General features: G+C 52.5%; 1 protein-coding gene and 1 pseudogene across 1 annotated transcript; both read right to left on the reverse strand.

The window, feature by feature from the left end:
• Nucleotides 1-10392: 10392 nt before the first annotated feature.
• LOC116435691 (olfactory receptor 14J1-like) lies at nt 10393-12642 on the reverse strand. Its single transcript, XM_032092209.1, has one exon. The coding sequence runs from the start codon at nt 12125-12127 to the stop codon at nt 11195-11197; it is 933 nt and encodes a 310-aa protein (XP_031948100.1). The 5' UTR covers nt 12128-12642; the 3' UTR covers nt 10393-11194.
• Nucleotides 12643-14612: 1970 nt separating this feature from the next.
• Nucleotides 14613-16909, reverse strand: LOC116435683 (annotated as a pseudogene).
• Nucleotides 16910-17249: the final 340 nt, after the last annotated feature.

The raw sequence follows: 17249 nt of genomic DNA on the forward strand, positions 1-17249 counted from the left end.
AGAAAGTTTCACGAAGGATGTCTGGACTTCAGGCGGCTCTCTTGAAAGCTGTTTATTGCATAGGCGAAGTTACAGCAGCTCAGGGAGTGCGTATCCAGAGCCAGCCCTACAGCTGCCAGCTCCAGCTGTAGGCATACCTGAAGCCGCTTGCTGTTCAAGTTACAAAGCATTATATGCTTTTCTTTGCAGAGTATCTTAATATATAACAATCAATAAGCACCATACACAATACCTTTACATTTGCCTATAGCCTGTCATAGCTACTACCATTTGTTGGGGAAGATGAAACAGGAATGCCTTATAAATATGATTGCCTGACAAAAGATTTTGGGAACATCAAAATGAAGGCCACCTTTGAGATACCAGGTCTTAGTTACTGAACACCTGGAAAACAATGGTATGGCCGACTGAAGGTAATCCCCTTTTGATTGAACAATACCCTCTGCTTGCAGACAGGTCCAAGGGTCAGAGCAGACTCTACTAGCTCAGCAGAAGGGGTCCAAACAGTAGTTTTTAGGAGTTAAAATGTCACACTCTATGGTAATATAATAATTCTTATAGGCTGTATGTAAGTGCTATAGGATTTGTATCTTGTATGAGATTGGCTAGTGAAAATTAGAGTATTCAGTACAGAAGATGATTTATTGTATTGTAACGAGGACTTCTGCCCTTACTCTCTTACTTACTTCCTCTTCGCTCACTCTTACTCTGCTTTACCTACTTGCTCTTGTCGCGATAGAAGGGAAACCCAGACTCTCAATATGAGTGATCAGCAGGAATCCGATTTATTGATCGTACCAGAACTCCTTATATACTAACAATAATAAGCTTTATGCATATTCGTAACGGCGCATTCTAAGTGGTTCACGTCGATTAAGCTGATTCTAAACCCCTCCTTAGACCCCCTTTCGTGGTCAGCAGTTCTGCCTTTTTCCCTGGCCTTCTAACCACAGATGTCCATTGTTTAGCTGCCAAAACCTAACCTTGCTGGCTCTGCAAACAAACCCATAGTTCAGCTGTAAGACTCAATGGTGGTTCAGTTACTGAGCAAGATACATGTAATATTCTGTAACTTCAGTTGTTACGCAGGATGTGTGGTGCATTGTCTTACGAGACCTTGCTCAGCTAGCTGCAAGGGTCTATGTGCCCGTTCTCACGTAGCCAGCTTCTCAGATCAGAAAGCTGCAAAGAATCTGTATATCCCGAATCTATATGTCCCTTTTCACGTAACCAATCTCTCACAATTCCCCCGTTTATATTAGTTTGAGCAAGCAAAACTCCCTGAGTTAGTTGATCTACACGTTTGGCTAAACAAGAAAATATAATGTGTGCTCCAAGCAATAGCAAAAGTATGATGCCGACCCATCTAAGACCTTCTTTTATGAGACTTACGGCCCAAACTCCAAGTCCTCCAAAGGTCCCTTGAAACCATCTATCGAAAGGACTGTCCTGAACAGTGAGCTTTTTGGTATGTTCAGTGAGCCGTTGAAGCTGAGAATGTATGGATTTACTGTGATCTGATAAGTTAAAGCAGCACATTCCTTCTATGTCTTTGCATCCATGTCCATGTGCTAACAGTAGGAAATCAATGGCTGCACGATTTTGCAGTAAGGCGGGGCGTAAGCTATCCACATCTGCAACAAGCTCACCTATCAGCTGTGAGGTGACATTTGCTTGCTTGCCTGTCCAACATGCCAACCTTCTAAGCTGAGTGAGGGCACGTGCTGATGCAGCTCCTTGGGCCAAAAGAGAAGCAAAAAAGACAGCAGGAGTTTTCCATAACTGCATATCGTCTCTGCAATTAGGATCTAATGGAAGAGCGCTTCGTCGTGCTCGCTTGTGTGTGATATTTAACAGTTGCTGAATGCTAGGAGCAAACATTGTTAGTTTCCCAAAATAGCACGGTCCTCCCACTGGTCTAGAAGGCACTCCTGGCCATGCCCTGTCCCCACAAATGAGGAAAGTTCCTGAGGGCAAAGCCCTAGGTTCTTGTGGAGGATTATCAACTGGCCATACTGAGCCATTGCAGTACACCGTGATGCTAAAGTACCATGAGGTGGTAGGGCTCAGCCATGTGCTATCTTTGTTTGGCCTTTGGGGGCTGACATTGCTGTCAAAGTGACTGCCTTTTAAACATAAGACAATAGGGACTAGGCTGAGAGCCTAAGACATCTAGCTCTTGTGGCTCAAACATAGATGTATTAAGGCCTAAGGCAATTGCTCATGCTTGGGCAGCTAGAGGGTTTTTCTTTATTTTCAGGTCATTGCAGATGTTAAAAGTAGAGAGGTGAGTATCGAGATAGTTATCAGTGAGGGTAGAATAGCTTGCATTACAAAAGGTTGAGAGTGCAATTTCTGGCTCTGAGTAGCTGAGGGTGTATTTTCTAAGGCTACCAGTTTCTGCTAATGGAACCCCAATAAGGCAAGTGCAGAAAGGGTCAGAAGGCGTTGCTAAGGATAAGCAAAAAGAATCTTGGCCTGTTTGGTTAGCCCAGGTAATCCACATGTTCCTTCGGTGGTCTATAGCGCTAACATGGTGTGGATCGGTAGCGTGCACGGTTATCAGCAATGTTGCAAGCACTAAAGCGATGGCACATGCGTTCCCACTCATGGGTACGCACCATCCATTGGCATGGTATTTTAAGGCCATCTCCGCAAACTCTATGCACTTTTGCGGATTTAAGCTGTAAGCAAATGCGAGCAACGTTATGATTAATTCGATAGCGAAACTCAGCAATAGCTCGTTGTTCTACTGACTCATAAAGAGTAAGACCCTGAAAAATTGGTAAACCAGTTTCCCGTTCTAAAGCTCTCTGTAACGTGTCACGTCGCCAAGTTCCCTCACAATGAATACACCATGCTCCCCCTAACAGAAGTGTCTGATGAACCCACCACTCTTTGTTACAACCCCCACATCGGATAAGAAACCATGCAAAATGCCCTGGCTTCCCGCAAACACCACAGGTTCGACAATTAAGTTTCCCTGGATAATACTGTTCAAGGGCGTCCAGTAGCTGTTCTGCTTCCTCCCAGGATTCAAAGTGCCTAAGTTGGGTAGGCACGATGTTTGCAAGAGGTGCAATCACCGGATCAGCTACTAGATGTAGCCGAAGCAGACTCAGCTCCGGAAGGTGGTATTGTGGAGGCTCCAGGCTTGAGTGGTGTCGGTTTGACCCAGCGGCTGGGTATCCACTGGGTATCCACTGTAGGAGTAAGCACACAAACACAGCCACGACCAAAATATAACACTTCTGCAGGGCCTTTCCATTCCCCAGTAGCCATGTCCTTAAAGTGAACATAGCCTCCAGTTCCCCTTTGAGCTGGTGGAGCCCCTTCTTTATGTTTTATTGCAGGGGGCTCCTTTTCATCACCAAAAATACAAAGATGGTTTAATACAAACAAAGCTTTTGCTACTCTTTCTTAGTGGCTTTGCTACCAAATTAGGTCCTTCACTCAAGAGGGCTCGCTGTAGCTCTGGTGAGTTAAGCAGGAACCATTCTAGATCCGTGGGCGATATAGGTATCCAGATCATCCCTGGATCTGTTCCATCCACCTGCAAAATTCTGATGCGTGCCTTTTGAATCAAGTCTGCTAAAGTTGCCACTTTCTCTTGAATTGTCCTTCTAGGCTGCAATGGTGGTGCAATCCATTCTAGGACCCTAATATCCTTGGGTGGCTCCCCCGTTTCTGTTAATTTGCATTGGGTAATTGCAGCGAGCAGATACTGTGGGCCACAAATGATTGTAATGTCCAAAGGTAATGCAGGATCACGTCTTGAAGTGAGGCCTGTAGTGATCTGCTCTGCAATAGTCTGTAGCACAGCCTTCTGTTCAGGTGTCAGTGTAACTGACTGTGCAGGGTTGGTGCCTTTCAAAAGTGGACGAAGCTCATTTAGCAGTTCATTAGGAATACCAACTACGGGGCGAAGCCACTGCAGATCTCCCATAAGTTTCTGCGCATCATGCAGGTTACGAATGTCTGTATGAATGGTAAGCTTTTGTGGTTGGATAGTGCTGTCAGTGATTTTCCAACCTAAATAAATCCACGGAGCTGAAGTTTGAATTTTCTCGGGAGCTATGTGCAGGCCCCGATCATTCAAAGTCCTGTGCAGTATATCCTTTTGCTGTGTGGTGAACGGATTTTCTTGCGCTAACAAGATGTCATCCATGTAATGATAAATGATGGTATCTGGAAACATTTTCCGAATGGGCTGCAGTGCTGAATCAACATAAAGTTGACAAAGGGTAGGTGAGTTGCGCATACCCTGAGGAAGCACTGTCCATTCAAAGCGTTGAGCAGGTGCTCCTCTGTTAATGGCTGGCAGAGTAAAAGCAAATCTCGGCTTGTCATCTTCATGCAGGGAAATGGTGAAAAAACAGTCCTTGAGGTCGACTATTAGCAGCGACCACCCTGCTGGTAGCATTGAAGGATTTGGTAGGCCTGGTTGAAGGGCCCCCATATCATGCATTTGTCGATTAACAGCTCGTAAATCATGTAACAGTCTATATTTCCCTGATTTCTTTTGAATGACAAAAATTGGAGTATTCCAGGGACTTGTAGAAAGTCGTAAATGTCCTTGATTAAATTGCTCTTGAACCAGAATATGTGCTTGTTCAAGACTTTCCCGCTTTAGGGACCATTGCTCAACCCAAATCGGCTGTTCTGTCTTCCACCGAATAGGGATGGGGAAAGTCCAAGCAGTGGCCACTCCTAAAAATTTTTGGTCTGTGGTAAGAACCATGCCCATTTGAGCGAGTATGTCTCGTCCCACCAGAGCAGCAACACCAAGTGGCAATGGGATGATGGACACACTGCAATTTACCACTTGATCAGCTATAGTCCATTGCAATGGAGGGGACTTGTGAGCGAGGGTAAGTCCTCCCACTCCAGTGACTGTAGCATCAGATTCAAAGGTGGGCCAATGCTGAGGCCAGTGGTGACTGCTGATGATGGATACGTCAGCGCCAGTGTCCAAGAGTGCTGTCAGGGTAACAGTCTCTTCTTGGTATGTTACTGTCACCTGGCGGCGTGGCCGACTTTTCAAGCTCACAGTGAGCATGGCTGCCGGCCCTGTGGATCCGAAGGCTCCCTCACCCCTGGGGTCGGAGTGTATGGGTGACAGTCCTTCAGTGAGAACCGGCAAAGGCACTAATTGGGCTAGTCGAGTGCCCTTTTCTATGAACATAGGTGGAAAAAGAGTCTGTACCATAATTTGAATTTCTCCAGTATAATCCTCATCAATTAGTCCTGTAAGTATTTGTAATCCTTCCATAGTAGCTGATGAGCGTCCGATTAAAAGTGCTCCGACCGCTTTCCCATTTATAATTATAGGTCCTTTAATCCCAGTGGGGACACGCTGCGGTCGATTGTCTATAAGAGTACAGTTTATTGAGATTGCCAAGTCCAATCCGAGGCTCCCCCGGGTTGCGGGCTGGAGACGAAAGTGCTGGTCAGAGTGGGTAGAGGTGTGCAGGTGTTGATTTCCTGGGTCGCTGGGTATGCTGCCGCTTTTGGTGTCATCGCGGGGCGGGCCTTCCCGCTCGACTTCCCGTTTCCCGACCTCCGGCAGGCAGTGCTGGCATGGGTGTCCGATTGGCAATGCTGACACCAGACGTTACCGGCGTTGCAATCCCGTCTCATGTGACCGGAGACTCCACAGCGAAAACGTCGCAGTCGGGTGGTCTGTCGTCGAGACCCGCTCCGGTGATTTTGCAAAGGTGCAAGGGCAGCTAAAACCTGACTCTGACTTGCCTCAATCTGCCTCTGAGCTACCTCAGCCTGCTGTTTCATCCCTATTCCCAGTTCCTTTCCAAGTTCCTTTATTGCATTAACAATCATAGCTTGGGGACCTACAGGGACCTGTGACATTCTCTCTAGTGCCTCCTCAATAGTCCAAGTAGCAGGCAGAGTAACTAACACACTACGTGCAGTGGGGTTACAATTCTGGATAGCACATTATTTAAGCAAAATACCATGCGTATAGTCTGGAAGCCCAGTTGCTACAATAGCGTTTGCTACGCGATCTATAAAGGTACCAAATGGCTCATCTCTTCCCTGTTTGATACTCATATATGATGGTAATCCCCCTGGTTGCTTAATCTGATCTATTGCTCATCGTGCTAAATTCATGCTTTCCCGAACCTTATCAGGACCTATGAGAGCCTGTGCTTCTGTCCGGGTGTAATTTCCCAGACCCATTAATTCCTCTAAAGTTACCCCATGTAAAGGATCTCCTGCTCCCCGCTGCATTGCTACCGACTGCTGACATAAAGTCTGCCAGTAAGCTCCAAACAGCATACGCTGGTGCTGTGTTAGTATTAGCTTAGTGATATTTTTAATATCATTCGGTAGCAAGAGCATAGAGCCCCATAAATAATCAAGCATTTGACGAGTTGGTTCCCCTTTTATCCCGGATTCATTAACGGTGGCTCGCAGTTGGGTAAGCACTTTCCAATCGAAAGGTCTGATATTAACAGTGATCTGTCCTTGCGCATTAGGAGGTGAAAATTCAACTGGAAAAGCCTGTACAAACTCTCTGGCAGAATCTATGTCTCCCTCAGCAGCAATATTCTTAGCAACCTCTCTCCAAAATTCCTCTCGTTCCTTAGCTATCTCTTGAATTCCTGAGTCTGTGTTTGCACTAAGCGAACTATTAGCTTGCTCAGAAGGGAGTGAAAGTGCTGCCGACCGGCTCTCAGGCGGCGGCGGTTGAGGGGGGGCTGTGGGGGATTGTTCAAAAGGTGGGGCTGTAGGTAATAACTCATGCTCTAACGATGCAGAGGGGGCACTAACAGCTTGAGGGGATGCGGGAGGCGAAAACACAGAATCTGAGACTACTTTTCCTGTCTGCATAGTAAAAGTATTCATTGTGGGAGGTAACAGGCAGCTATCACCCATGTCCTTCTCCCGAGTAAGCGGCGTCCCTAAGCGCTGCGCAGCGGCTGCTGCAGCCTTCTGCTCTGCCTCATACTGTGCCAAAGCATTACTCACTGCCCGCCACGGTTTCATCATCTTTTTAGCCACCTTATCATCCTGCGTAGCTGCATCAAATATCTTATCCCCAAACACTTTCCACTGCTCCCTCTCAAAAACTTCATTCGGATCAATAAAACAACCCTTGGCAACCCCATAAGCTAAAAGTCCAGGGAGATCCTTTTTACAATCTATCCCTGGTGTGCTCCGCTTTTCTAAAAAGCACTTGAGCAGTTGATACACCGCTTGTCTCTTAGCCATACCTAAACGTCAGCGTGCTGTTGCAGCCTTTGCAAGACCCCGGCGGTGCGTGGCCAGTAGGACTCCTCTGTAGGTGCTCCTGAGCTCAGAGATGTGACTATTCACCATCTCTGCAGCCTCCCGAGCTGCTTATGGGACCGACGCAGACTCTCTATCGTGCCGTGGCCCCAGGTTGTCCATCTCTATGGTCCCTTATTCCCCGCAGGCTGACGGACGTAGGCTATCCGTCTCTACGGTCCCTTTTTCCATCCTCTGTTCAGGCGCCAGAATGTCGCGATAGAGGGGAAACCCAGACGCTCAATATGAGTGATCAGCAGGAATCCGATTTATTGATTGTACCAGGACTCCTTATATACTAACAATAATAAGCTTTATGCATATTCGTAACGGCGCATTCTAAGTGGTTCACGTCGATTAAGCTGATCCTAAACCCCTCCTTAGACCCCCTTTCGTGGTCAGCAGTTCTGCCTTTTCCCCTGGCCTTCTAACCACAGATGTCTATTGTTTAGCTGCCAAAACCTAACCTTGCTGGCTCTGCAAACAAACCCATAGTTCAGCTGTAAGACTCAATGGTGGTTCAGTTACTGAGCAAGATACATGTAATATTCTGTAACTTCAGTTGTTACGCAGGATGTGTGGTGCATTGTCTTACGAGACCTTGCTCAGCTAGCTGCAAGGGTCTATGTGCCCGTTCTCACGTAGCCAGCTTCTCAGATCAGAAAGCTGCAAAGAATCTGTATATCCCGAATCTATATGTCCCTTTCCATGTAACCAATCCCTCACACAGATATCCAAGGATTGCTCCCAGACAAAAGCTGCCATGAGAGACAGGTCTGGCTGCCCTCGCCCATGGTGGCCACCTCTCATCTTCTTCCAAAACACTTGGACTTTGTGCTTTTCTTTCATATGGAAAAAACCCATCCTTCTCGACAAGGCGCCCATGGCCAAAACTGGGATTCCACCTCCCAAATCCCAGATATCCAAGGGCTGCTCCCAGACAAAAGCTGCCATTACCATCAGGTCTGGCTGGCTTGGCCTCCTGAGGGCCAGATCTCACCCACCTTCCAAACACTGGGGCTCTGTGCTTTCCTTCCTATGGAAAAGACTCGTCCTGCTTGTCCAGGAACAAATGGCCAAAATTGGGGTTCCACCTCCCAAATTCCCAATATCCAAGGGCTGCTCCCAGACAAACCTGCCAGGACAGACAGATGTGGCTGGCCTTGGCCTCTGGTGGCTGTGTCTCCTCTGCCCCTGAAACCCTGGGGCTCGGTGCTGCCCTTCCTCTGGAGACCACTGGGACCCTGCGTGGCCTCGTGGAACCCAGGGGCCGTTGTGACCCTGCAGGGCTGGTGGCACCAAGGGGACCATTGTGACCCTGTGGCGTTCCATGGAACCAAGGGGCCACTGTGGCACTGCTGGCCCCAAAGAACCGAGGGGCCTTTGTGACCCTGCAGGGCCCACGGAACCAAGGGAACATGGAACAGCTCTGGCTGCCTTGGGCTCCTGGGGCCGCCTGGCAGCTCCGGCTGACCTTGGCATGGCCAGAGCTGCTTCTCACCTGCCCTGCAGCGCTGGGGCTCTGTGCTTTCCTTCCTGTGTGTGTTGGTTTGGCACGGCCTGGGTTTTGGTAGCGGGGGGGCCACAGAGGTGGCTTCTGTGAGAAGCTGCTGGAAGCTTCCACCATGTCCAGCAGAGCCAATCCCCGATGGCTCTGAAGATGGACATGGCACTGGCCAAGGCTGGGCCACTGAGAGAGGCTGGGAACGCCTCTGTGATAGCAGATTTCAGAAGGAAATGAAAACAAAGTGGGACACAGTGTTTTTGTAGTCAGAGAAGAGGAGGAGGGGAGAACATGTGAGGGAAACAACAGGGAGACACAAAGGGCAGTGGAGGAGGGGCAGGAGGTGCTCCAGGAGCCAGAGCCGAGATTCCTCTGCAGGCCGTGGTGAGACCATGGTGGAGCAGCTGTGCCCCTGCAGCCCCTGGGGATCCACGGGGGATGCAGAGATCCACCCGCAGCCCCTGGGGATCCACGGGGGATGCAGAGATCCACCCGCAGCCCCTGGGCATCCACGGGGGATGCAGAGATCCACCCGCAGCCCCTAGGGATCCCCGGGGGATGCAGAGATCCACCCGCAGCCCCTGGGGATCCACGGCAGATGCAGAGATCCACCCGCAGCCCTGGGGATCCACGGGGGATGCAGAGATCCACTCGCAGCCCCTGGGGATCCCCGGGGGATGCAGAGATCCACCCGCAGCCCCTGGGGATCCCCGGGGCATGCAGAGATCCACCCGCAGCCCCTGGGGATCCACGGCGGATGCAGAGATCCACCCGCAGCCCCTGGGCATCCACGGGGGATGCAGAGATCCACCCGCAGCCCTGGGGGAGGTGCCCGTGCCGGAGCGGGTGGATGCCTGCAGGAGGCTGGGATCCAGGGGCAGACCCGGTGCAGAGGGGCCCTGCTCCCAGGCTGGAGCAGCCTGGCCTTGAAGAACTGACCCCATGGAAGAGTGACCCACGCCACAGCAGTTTTGGGGGGACTGCTGCTCGTCAGATTGGACCCACGTCAGAGACGCTCACAGAGAACTGTCTCCCGTGGGAAGGGACCCCACGGTCTCACAGGGGAACAACTCCTCTCCCTGAGCAGCGGGAGAAGCCACAGGAGATGAACTGACCACAATCCCCATTCCCTGTCTCCTGCGCCATCGGTGGGAAGGATGGAGGGGAGGGGGAAGGTGTTTTGAAAGCTCTTCTTTCACTTCTCATTATCCTGCTCTGATTTTGTTATTAATAAATTCACTTGATATCTGTAAGTTGAGCCTCTTTTGCCCAGGACGGTGTTGGATGAGGGATCTCTCCTGGTCCTTATCTCAACCCATGAACCCTTTGTTATATTTTCTCTCTCCTGTCCAGCTGCGGACAGGAGTGAGAGAGCAGCTTTGGTGGGTGCCTGGAGTCCAGGCAGCATCAATGCACTACAGACCTGAACAAAAACTCCCTGGGCAATGATTCCTCTGTGATCTAAAGCCCCCACCCCTCACACGACAGCCCCGTCCCACAGAAATGTCAGCCACTGAGCCTCTCGCTCTCCACGGCTTCACTGCTTTGGTGCCCAGTGGTTGCCACGGGGCCACCATGGCCCCTCTGAGCTGGGTTTGGGTGGGGTTTTGGTGGGTCTGCAGTCCCTGTTGTCATGTGGTTGTTCCAGTTCACAGACCACGATCTCTGGGCTGGCCACTCTGGGGATCTATTTTTAAGTCACGTTTAAGCTGCAGCTTTGTCCATTCTGCTATTCATGTTCAGGTTGGCAGCTCCAGGACTCGCTGTGATCCACCTGTGACTCACATGCCAGGGCCATAAAATTCTGAAAAACTTCACTGATCAGCCCAGCAATTCCAGCCACTGCTGTCTACTTTTAAATAACACAAATCTGTCAACCCCTCCTGTGCTCACAGGAGTGCCACAGAGCAGGACAGCAGCACAGCAGCCAGAGCTGAGGACTCCTACAAGGACAGAAGGACAGCGTGGAAGGATAAACAGAGCAGCTCTGAAAGCACCGAGTGCTGCTGCTCCCTGGCCCTGCTGCTGTGCTGGGACTCAGCTTCTCTCCCCCTCTGCACACAGGCACTGCCCTGCCAGATTCAGATGAGGTTTTAAAGGAAGCATTTTTGACAAACAAGTTGCTGCAGGGTCCTTTATTTTGCTACAGTGCACAGAGGAGGTGATTCCTCATTTCCATTGTCTCTGGGTAAAATTCAAGGTGTAAGCAGTGAATTCTAAATAGGATGAATGATCCCAGTAATGGGATGATGATGGGATAAATAAAGTTTCATTGAGCACAACATGACCACAAAATGAAAAAGGAAACCCTGCACACACACAGCCACTATGAAAAACTTGAGCAGACAGGCTGGGCATGCACTGAGTTATACTGCAACTGTGGAGAACAAAACCAGCACTTCATTGCTGCTGAAAAAATCCAGTCATCATTTTCCTCAGGGTATCCCTGAGCTCCTGGTTCCTCAGGCTGTAGATGAGGGGGTTCAGGGCTGGAGGCACCACCGAGTACAGAACTGACAGGGCCACATCCAGGGATGGGGACGAGATGGAGGGGGGCTTCAGGTAGGAAAACATAACAGTGCTGAGGAACAGAGAGAGCACGACCAGGTGAGGGAGGCACGTGGAAAAGGCTTTGTGCCGGCCCTGCTCAGAGGGGATCCTCAGCACGGCCCTGAAGATCTGCACATAGGAGAAAACAATGAACACAAAACAGCCAAAGAGCAAACAGACACTGACAGCGATGAGCCCAAGTTCCCTGAGGTGGGATTTGGAGCAGGAGAGCTTGAGGATGTGTGGGATTTCACAGAAGAACTGGCCCAGGGCATTGCCCTGGCCCAGGGGCAGGGAAAATGTATTGGCCGTGTGCAGGAGAGCGTAGAGAAAGGCACTGGCCCAGGCAGCTGCTGCCATGTGGGCACAAGCTCTGCTGCCCAAGAGGGTCCCGTAGTGCAGGGCTTTGCAGATGGACACGTAGCGCTCGTAGCACATGATGGTGAGGAGGAAATACTCTGCTGAGAGGAAGAACAGAAAGAAAAACACGTGAGCAGCACATGCTGAGTAGGAGATGTGGCTGGTGCCCCAGAGGGAATTGTGCATGGCCTTGGGGACAGTGGTGCAGATGGAGCCCAGGTCGGTGAGGGCCAGGCTGAGCAGGAAGAAGAACATGGGGCTGTGCAGGTGCTGGCCGCAGGCTCCGGCGCTGATGATGAGGCCGCTGCCCAGGAGGGCAGCCAGGGAGATGCCCAGGAAGAGGCAGAAGTGCAGGAGCTGCAGCTGCCGCGTGTCTGCCAATGCCAGCAGGAGGAAGGGGCCGATGGAGCTGCTGTTGGACATCGGCTGTGTCTGGCCATGGGCACCTGCTCATGAGGAATGAAACAATTGAAAAGTTAGAGGAGATCTGTAACCACAACCAAAGCCATTTCCTGTACACCCTCCCCTGGAACACACACAGACACCCTTTGGTGTTTAAGAGTTCTGAGATTTTTGTTTTTAAGCTCCCCCCATATCTCTCCTGGTATTCTTGGATATCAGAAATCCTCAGCATTTCTGCTGCCCTCAGGGAGAACAGAGCAACTTTTGCAAGGCAAGATGATGAGTGGACACTCAGGGGAGGTGCTCTGTCATTCTGACCTGTTCAGAGCTTCTCTGTTTCACTTTTCTCAAATGCAGAATGTTCACCCTCCCATGTTTCCCTTAAAGATCACCAGGTGCTGCTGGGAGCAGATGGATCCACCACAGACCCCCAAATGTCCGTCCCTCTCTCAAGGTCTCAGCACCACATTTGTAGCCGAGGACACCCCTGGCTCATTTCACCAACCCGACAGCATTTGCACACTTGTAGCATCTCTGCTTTTATCCTCTCTCTGAGGCTTTCAGATAACACAAAGATGCTCCAGGACACGTTTGCATCCTGGAAGAAACTCCCAGCTTGGAAGGAAACCTCGGGGAGGGAGCCAAGAGGCCCAGAGCTGGCACTGGACGAAGGGAGATTGAGCTGCTGCCCTGGCTGCACTGACAGCCCTGCCCACAGCCGGGCACTGGGGCCAGCGTCACCCTGAGCCAGCTGTGCCCCCTCCCAGAGCCCCCAGGGCCGGGCAGCTGCTCCCAGCCCTGTGCTCTGCAGAGGGAACTGGGCCCGGGGCTGCAGAGCTGCCCCACGGCTCTGCTGCAGCTCTGCCTGCCCAGGAGGGGCTTCACGCCTTGGAGCCCCGGCCCTGAGGGCAGAGGCTTGGCTGGGGGGCACAGGAGGGAGGGGGCTTCTTCAGAGGGAGGGGCTGCACTGCAGGGGATCCTGTGGGGATCTCTAAACTCTCCCTGACACATTGCTGGCTTTGTTTTCTCTCTTTCCCTGATCTCATCTCTGCTTCCTGGGGATTTTCCTCCTGGAGCTGTTTCCCTGTGCCTGATCTCTCCCTGCCAGCACTCACAGACCCCAAATCTCTGTGCACTCTCCTTGGCCCTACAGAAACCTGCCTGTGTGCAGGGCACTGGCTGGGGCAGGTTCTGTTTGCAGCTTGGAGAAAGGACAGCTCAGACTGAGCCTGATGGGTCCAGCCAAGGTGATGCTGGTGCTGTCCATGGGCACAGGAGTGGCTGAAAGCACAGGAGGCATCTCCTGTGCACCTGCTGATCACTAAAAGGATCAGTTTGGATGTCCCAGGGACCTGACAAAATTCATAACACCTTTAATATTTATCCTCCCTCCCCACCATTCTCCAATGGCAGGAAACTGAAAACAAAGTCTCAGGAAATTTCCTCATTTCTATCAAAATCCTTGTATTGGAAATATTCTGGGAGTGATCAGAAACCCTCAGCCCGTCAGAGGCTCATGAGCATTTCACCTCCCCTGCACGCGAGATGCTCTGAGTTGTACTCACAGAATCCGTAGGCAGGGGGATGTTGCAGCTTTAGGAGATCCCTCCAGGAGCTGCAGCTGCCGTGTCCTGCAGCCAGAGGCTTCCTGTGCCAGGGGCTGGGAGTGATTCTCCCGCAGTCACTTCCCAGCCCCTTCCCAGCCGCGGCTGAGTTTAAGCCCTGTGTGCCTCTGTGCTGTGCCCGGGCTGGCTGCAGGCAGTGCCCCAGCCCTGCTGGGCTGTGCCCAGGAGCTGCTCCTGGCCAGAGCTGTCTCTCTGCAGCGCTGCCGCTTGCCAGGAGCTGCCTCTGTGCCAGGAGCCCGGCCCAGCTCAGCAGCACACACACAGCACAAGGACTGGAATGACCCTCTCAGGCCGTGGTGCTGAGGCCCTGAACATCAGTGCCTGACAGGGACTGGCACAAACCTCTCAAGAATTCCAGTCAGAATTGAACTTCAAAGTTTCTGGAAGTTTTCATGGGTCCCAGTGAGGGACACGACTGAGAAAGTGTCCCCAGGCTCCAGTCAGAACAGAGAACTGGAGGCAGGGATGACAGGGGGGGAACAAAGAGAAGCCAAGTCTTGGTGCCCTGGGGCACAGCAGCCTCTGGGCCACCAAGGGCTGGGAGGAGACACCTTGTCCTGAGGCCCTGGGGCCTCCTGGCACAGCCCCAGCAAGGCTGGGCACTGTCAGCCCCTTGTCCTGCCCTCAGCATCCCCCCACATCCCAGTGGCCTCAGGGATCTGCTGGAAGGAGTCCCTGGGGAGCCTTGGTCAGGAATGGCCCTGGGGGCTCCTCAATGCTCCCAGGGACTGCAGGGTTTTCAAAGGACTTTGGCTTTGCCTTTTGCCTGGGAGTCTCTGAGAGCTTTGTGCAATCCTGGCCCCCAATTCTCTCCTCCAAGGAGTCCATGAGGAGCCTGTGGTGGGCGTGGAGCTCAGTGGGACCCATTGATGCCTTGAGACTGTGGAAACCATGTTTTTACTAGAAAATGGACATAATGTGAACCAGCCATAAAACAGAAGAACCAGAGCACGTAAGACAGAAGGACTTGAGCACCTACACAGGGGAAGAGTCCATGGGGAGGTTGTGAGAAAGGAACAAGCAGCACTGGGGAGGATGTGAATGAGGAACAAGCAAAGGAAGAAAAGGATAAGAAAAGGCAAACTGAAGGACAGTTGTGACATACACGACAGACAATGTGACACACAGACAAGAGCCAATCACAAAGCATAAAGCAGCGTGTGAAAATAGCCCTTAACCCATAATAATTATGCACGATCGCGTGTAGGGAAAGCAAGAACTGTATATGAGGGACAGGAGGTCATCAATAAAATGGCTTCTGCCTGATTCACACCGAATCGTGTAGAGTCCATTGTTTGTCTCCGCAGCCACCAGAAGAAACAATTGGACAGAGCAGATGAAAATTTTAGGGTGTAAAGGTAAAAAATCAGCTCTTCCCAATGAATTTCCAATGTTGATCTGGCTCCCAATGGATGTTCCTGCCCCTGCGTTCACCCAGGTGCCTACAGGGATCCAGGAGAACCTGGAGAGCACCAGCCAGGGCTCTTCCCAACCTGGATCACAGGGAATGTGGGTCACCAGGGCTCTGCCAAACGTGGGTCCTCTGATGGGAGATGGAGTTGGAGCAGAGGACAAAGCTCTTCCCACAGTCGGGGCACTCGCAGGGCTTCCCTTAGCGGTGCCTCCGTTGGTGTTGGGTCAAGTGAGAGCTCCTGGAGAAGCTCTTCCCACACTGGGGACACTCGTAGGGCCTCTCCCCGGTGTGGATGCGCCGGTGGGTGACAAGGTGGGAGTTGTACCTGAAGCCCTTCCTGCAGTCGGGGCAGCGGAAGGGCCTCTCATCCGTGTGAATCTGCTGGTGCAGGAAGAGACTGGAGCTGGTCTGAAACCTCTTCCCACACTGGGGACACTCGTAGGGCCTCTCCCCGGTGTGGATCCTCTGGTGGATACGTAGGTTGGAGATTGTGACAAAGCTCTTCTCACATTCCCCACACTCATAGGGCCTCTTCCCAGTGTGGAACCTCTGGTGCTGGATCAGGGTGCATCTCTGGCGGAAGCTCTTCCCACATTCCCCACACTCGTAGGGCCTCTCCCCGGTGTGGATGCGCTGGTGGTTGATCAGGCTGGAGCTCTGTCTCTGAAGCTCTTCCCACATTCCCCACACTCGTAGGGCCTCTCCCCAGTGTGGATCCTCTGGTGGCGGATCAGGTTGGAGCTCCACCTGAAGCTCTTCCCACATTGCCCACACTCGTAGGGCCTCTCCCCAGTGTGAATCCTCTGGTGGCGGATCAGGTGGGAGCTCCGGCTGAAGCTCTTCCCACATTCCCCACACTTGTGGGGCTTCTCCCCATCGTGAAGCTGCTCATGAACCACCAGCTCTGACCTCTGGCTGCATCTCCGGCCACCTTCCCAGCACAGGGTGGGTCTTTCCTCCTCAGAGCACCCTGGGCTGCGTTTGCAGCCCCTCCTCCTGCGGGATCTCCGGGGCTTTTCTTCCCCGTTGGATTCCTGCGCTGTGGAGCCGCTCAAAACGGCCTCTTCCACCAGGTTCTGCCGTGGGGATTTGTCCTCCCTGGGCTCCGTGCTCAGCTCCTTGTCTGGGGAGGAAGGACAAGGAGAGGATGGGATTTGCCTCCGTGCCACAGGGAAGGGCAAGGAGATCCCCCCAGTCCGTCCCCGGCAGGACGGCGTCGGCAGCGGGGTTGTCCTGCAGCCGGGGGCGATGCTGGGCTGGGAGATGGAGCAGGAGAGAGGGGAAAGGGGCACTGACTTCCTCCTCACCTGCCTGGGGCTCCCGGGGCATCTTCCTCTTCCTCGCAGCCTCCTCCTCCATTAGGCCAAGGGTTGGGAATGGGAAATCCTGGTTTGGGGAGAAACAAGGGATGAGTGTCCTGGGCTGGGGCTTCCTCCTGCCCAAGTCCATCTCTAGAAGTCACCGGTGTCCATAAAGCCAACAAAAAACCAAGAGTGACTCCAAAAACAGCCTCCAGGAGCTCCCCCTTTCCAGTCTCCTCACTTTGGGGTTCTGGGGGTCCCCCTTTTCAGGGCTGCTGGGGGTCCCGTGGGTCCTGGGGATCCCCCTCTCCGGGGTCCTGCTTAGGGATGCTGGGGGGTTTCGGGGGTCCCACAGGTCCCTTTTTTCCTGATTCTGCTTTGGCTCCCAGAGGTCCCAGGGTCCCCTCTTCAGCCTCCCTCCACTCCAGGCACTTGGGGCTCCCCTCTCTCCTCACCGCCCCTTTCAGGGCCAAGGGTCCCAGCCCCGCCTCATCTCCAGGCCCCCCCACCCCTCCAGGCTCTTGGGGGTCCCCCAGCTCTGGTATCGTCCCTCTCTGCTCTCCCCACTCCAGGGGTCCCGTGTTCCAGCCCCCAGCTCTCCTGGGGATCCCCAAAGCCAATGCCCAACCCTGCCAGGACCCGGTGATCCTCGCATGGACCCCCCAAGACCCCCAAGGGGCAATTATGGCTCAGCTTTGGAGTCCTGCAAGATCCGCATATCCCCTCTGGCACAAAAAATCCCTCCCAGGGACATGCAAGGACATCTGGGGCTCGATTCCAGAATCTGCAAGCTCCAAACACCC

The sequence above is a fragment of the Corvus moneduloides genome, chromosome 27 (genome assembly GCF_009650955.1).
Source record: "Corvus moneduloides isolate bCorMon1 chromosome 27, bCorMon1.pri, whole genome shotgun sequence".
Classification (NCBI taxonomy): Eukaryota; Metazoa; Chordata; class Aves; order Passeriformes; family Corvidae; genus Corvus; species Corvus moneduloides.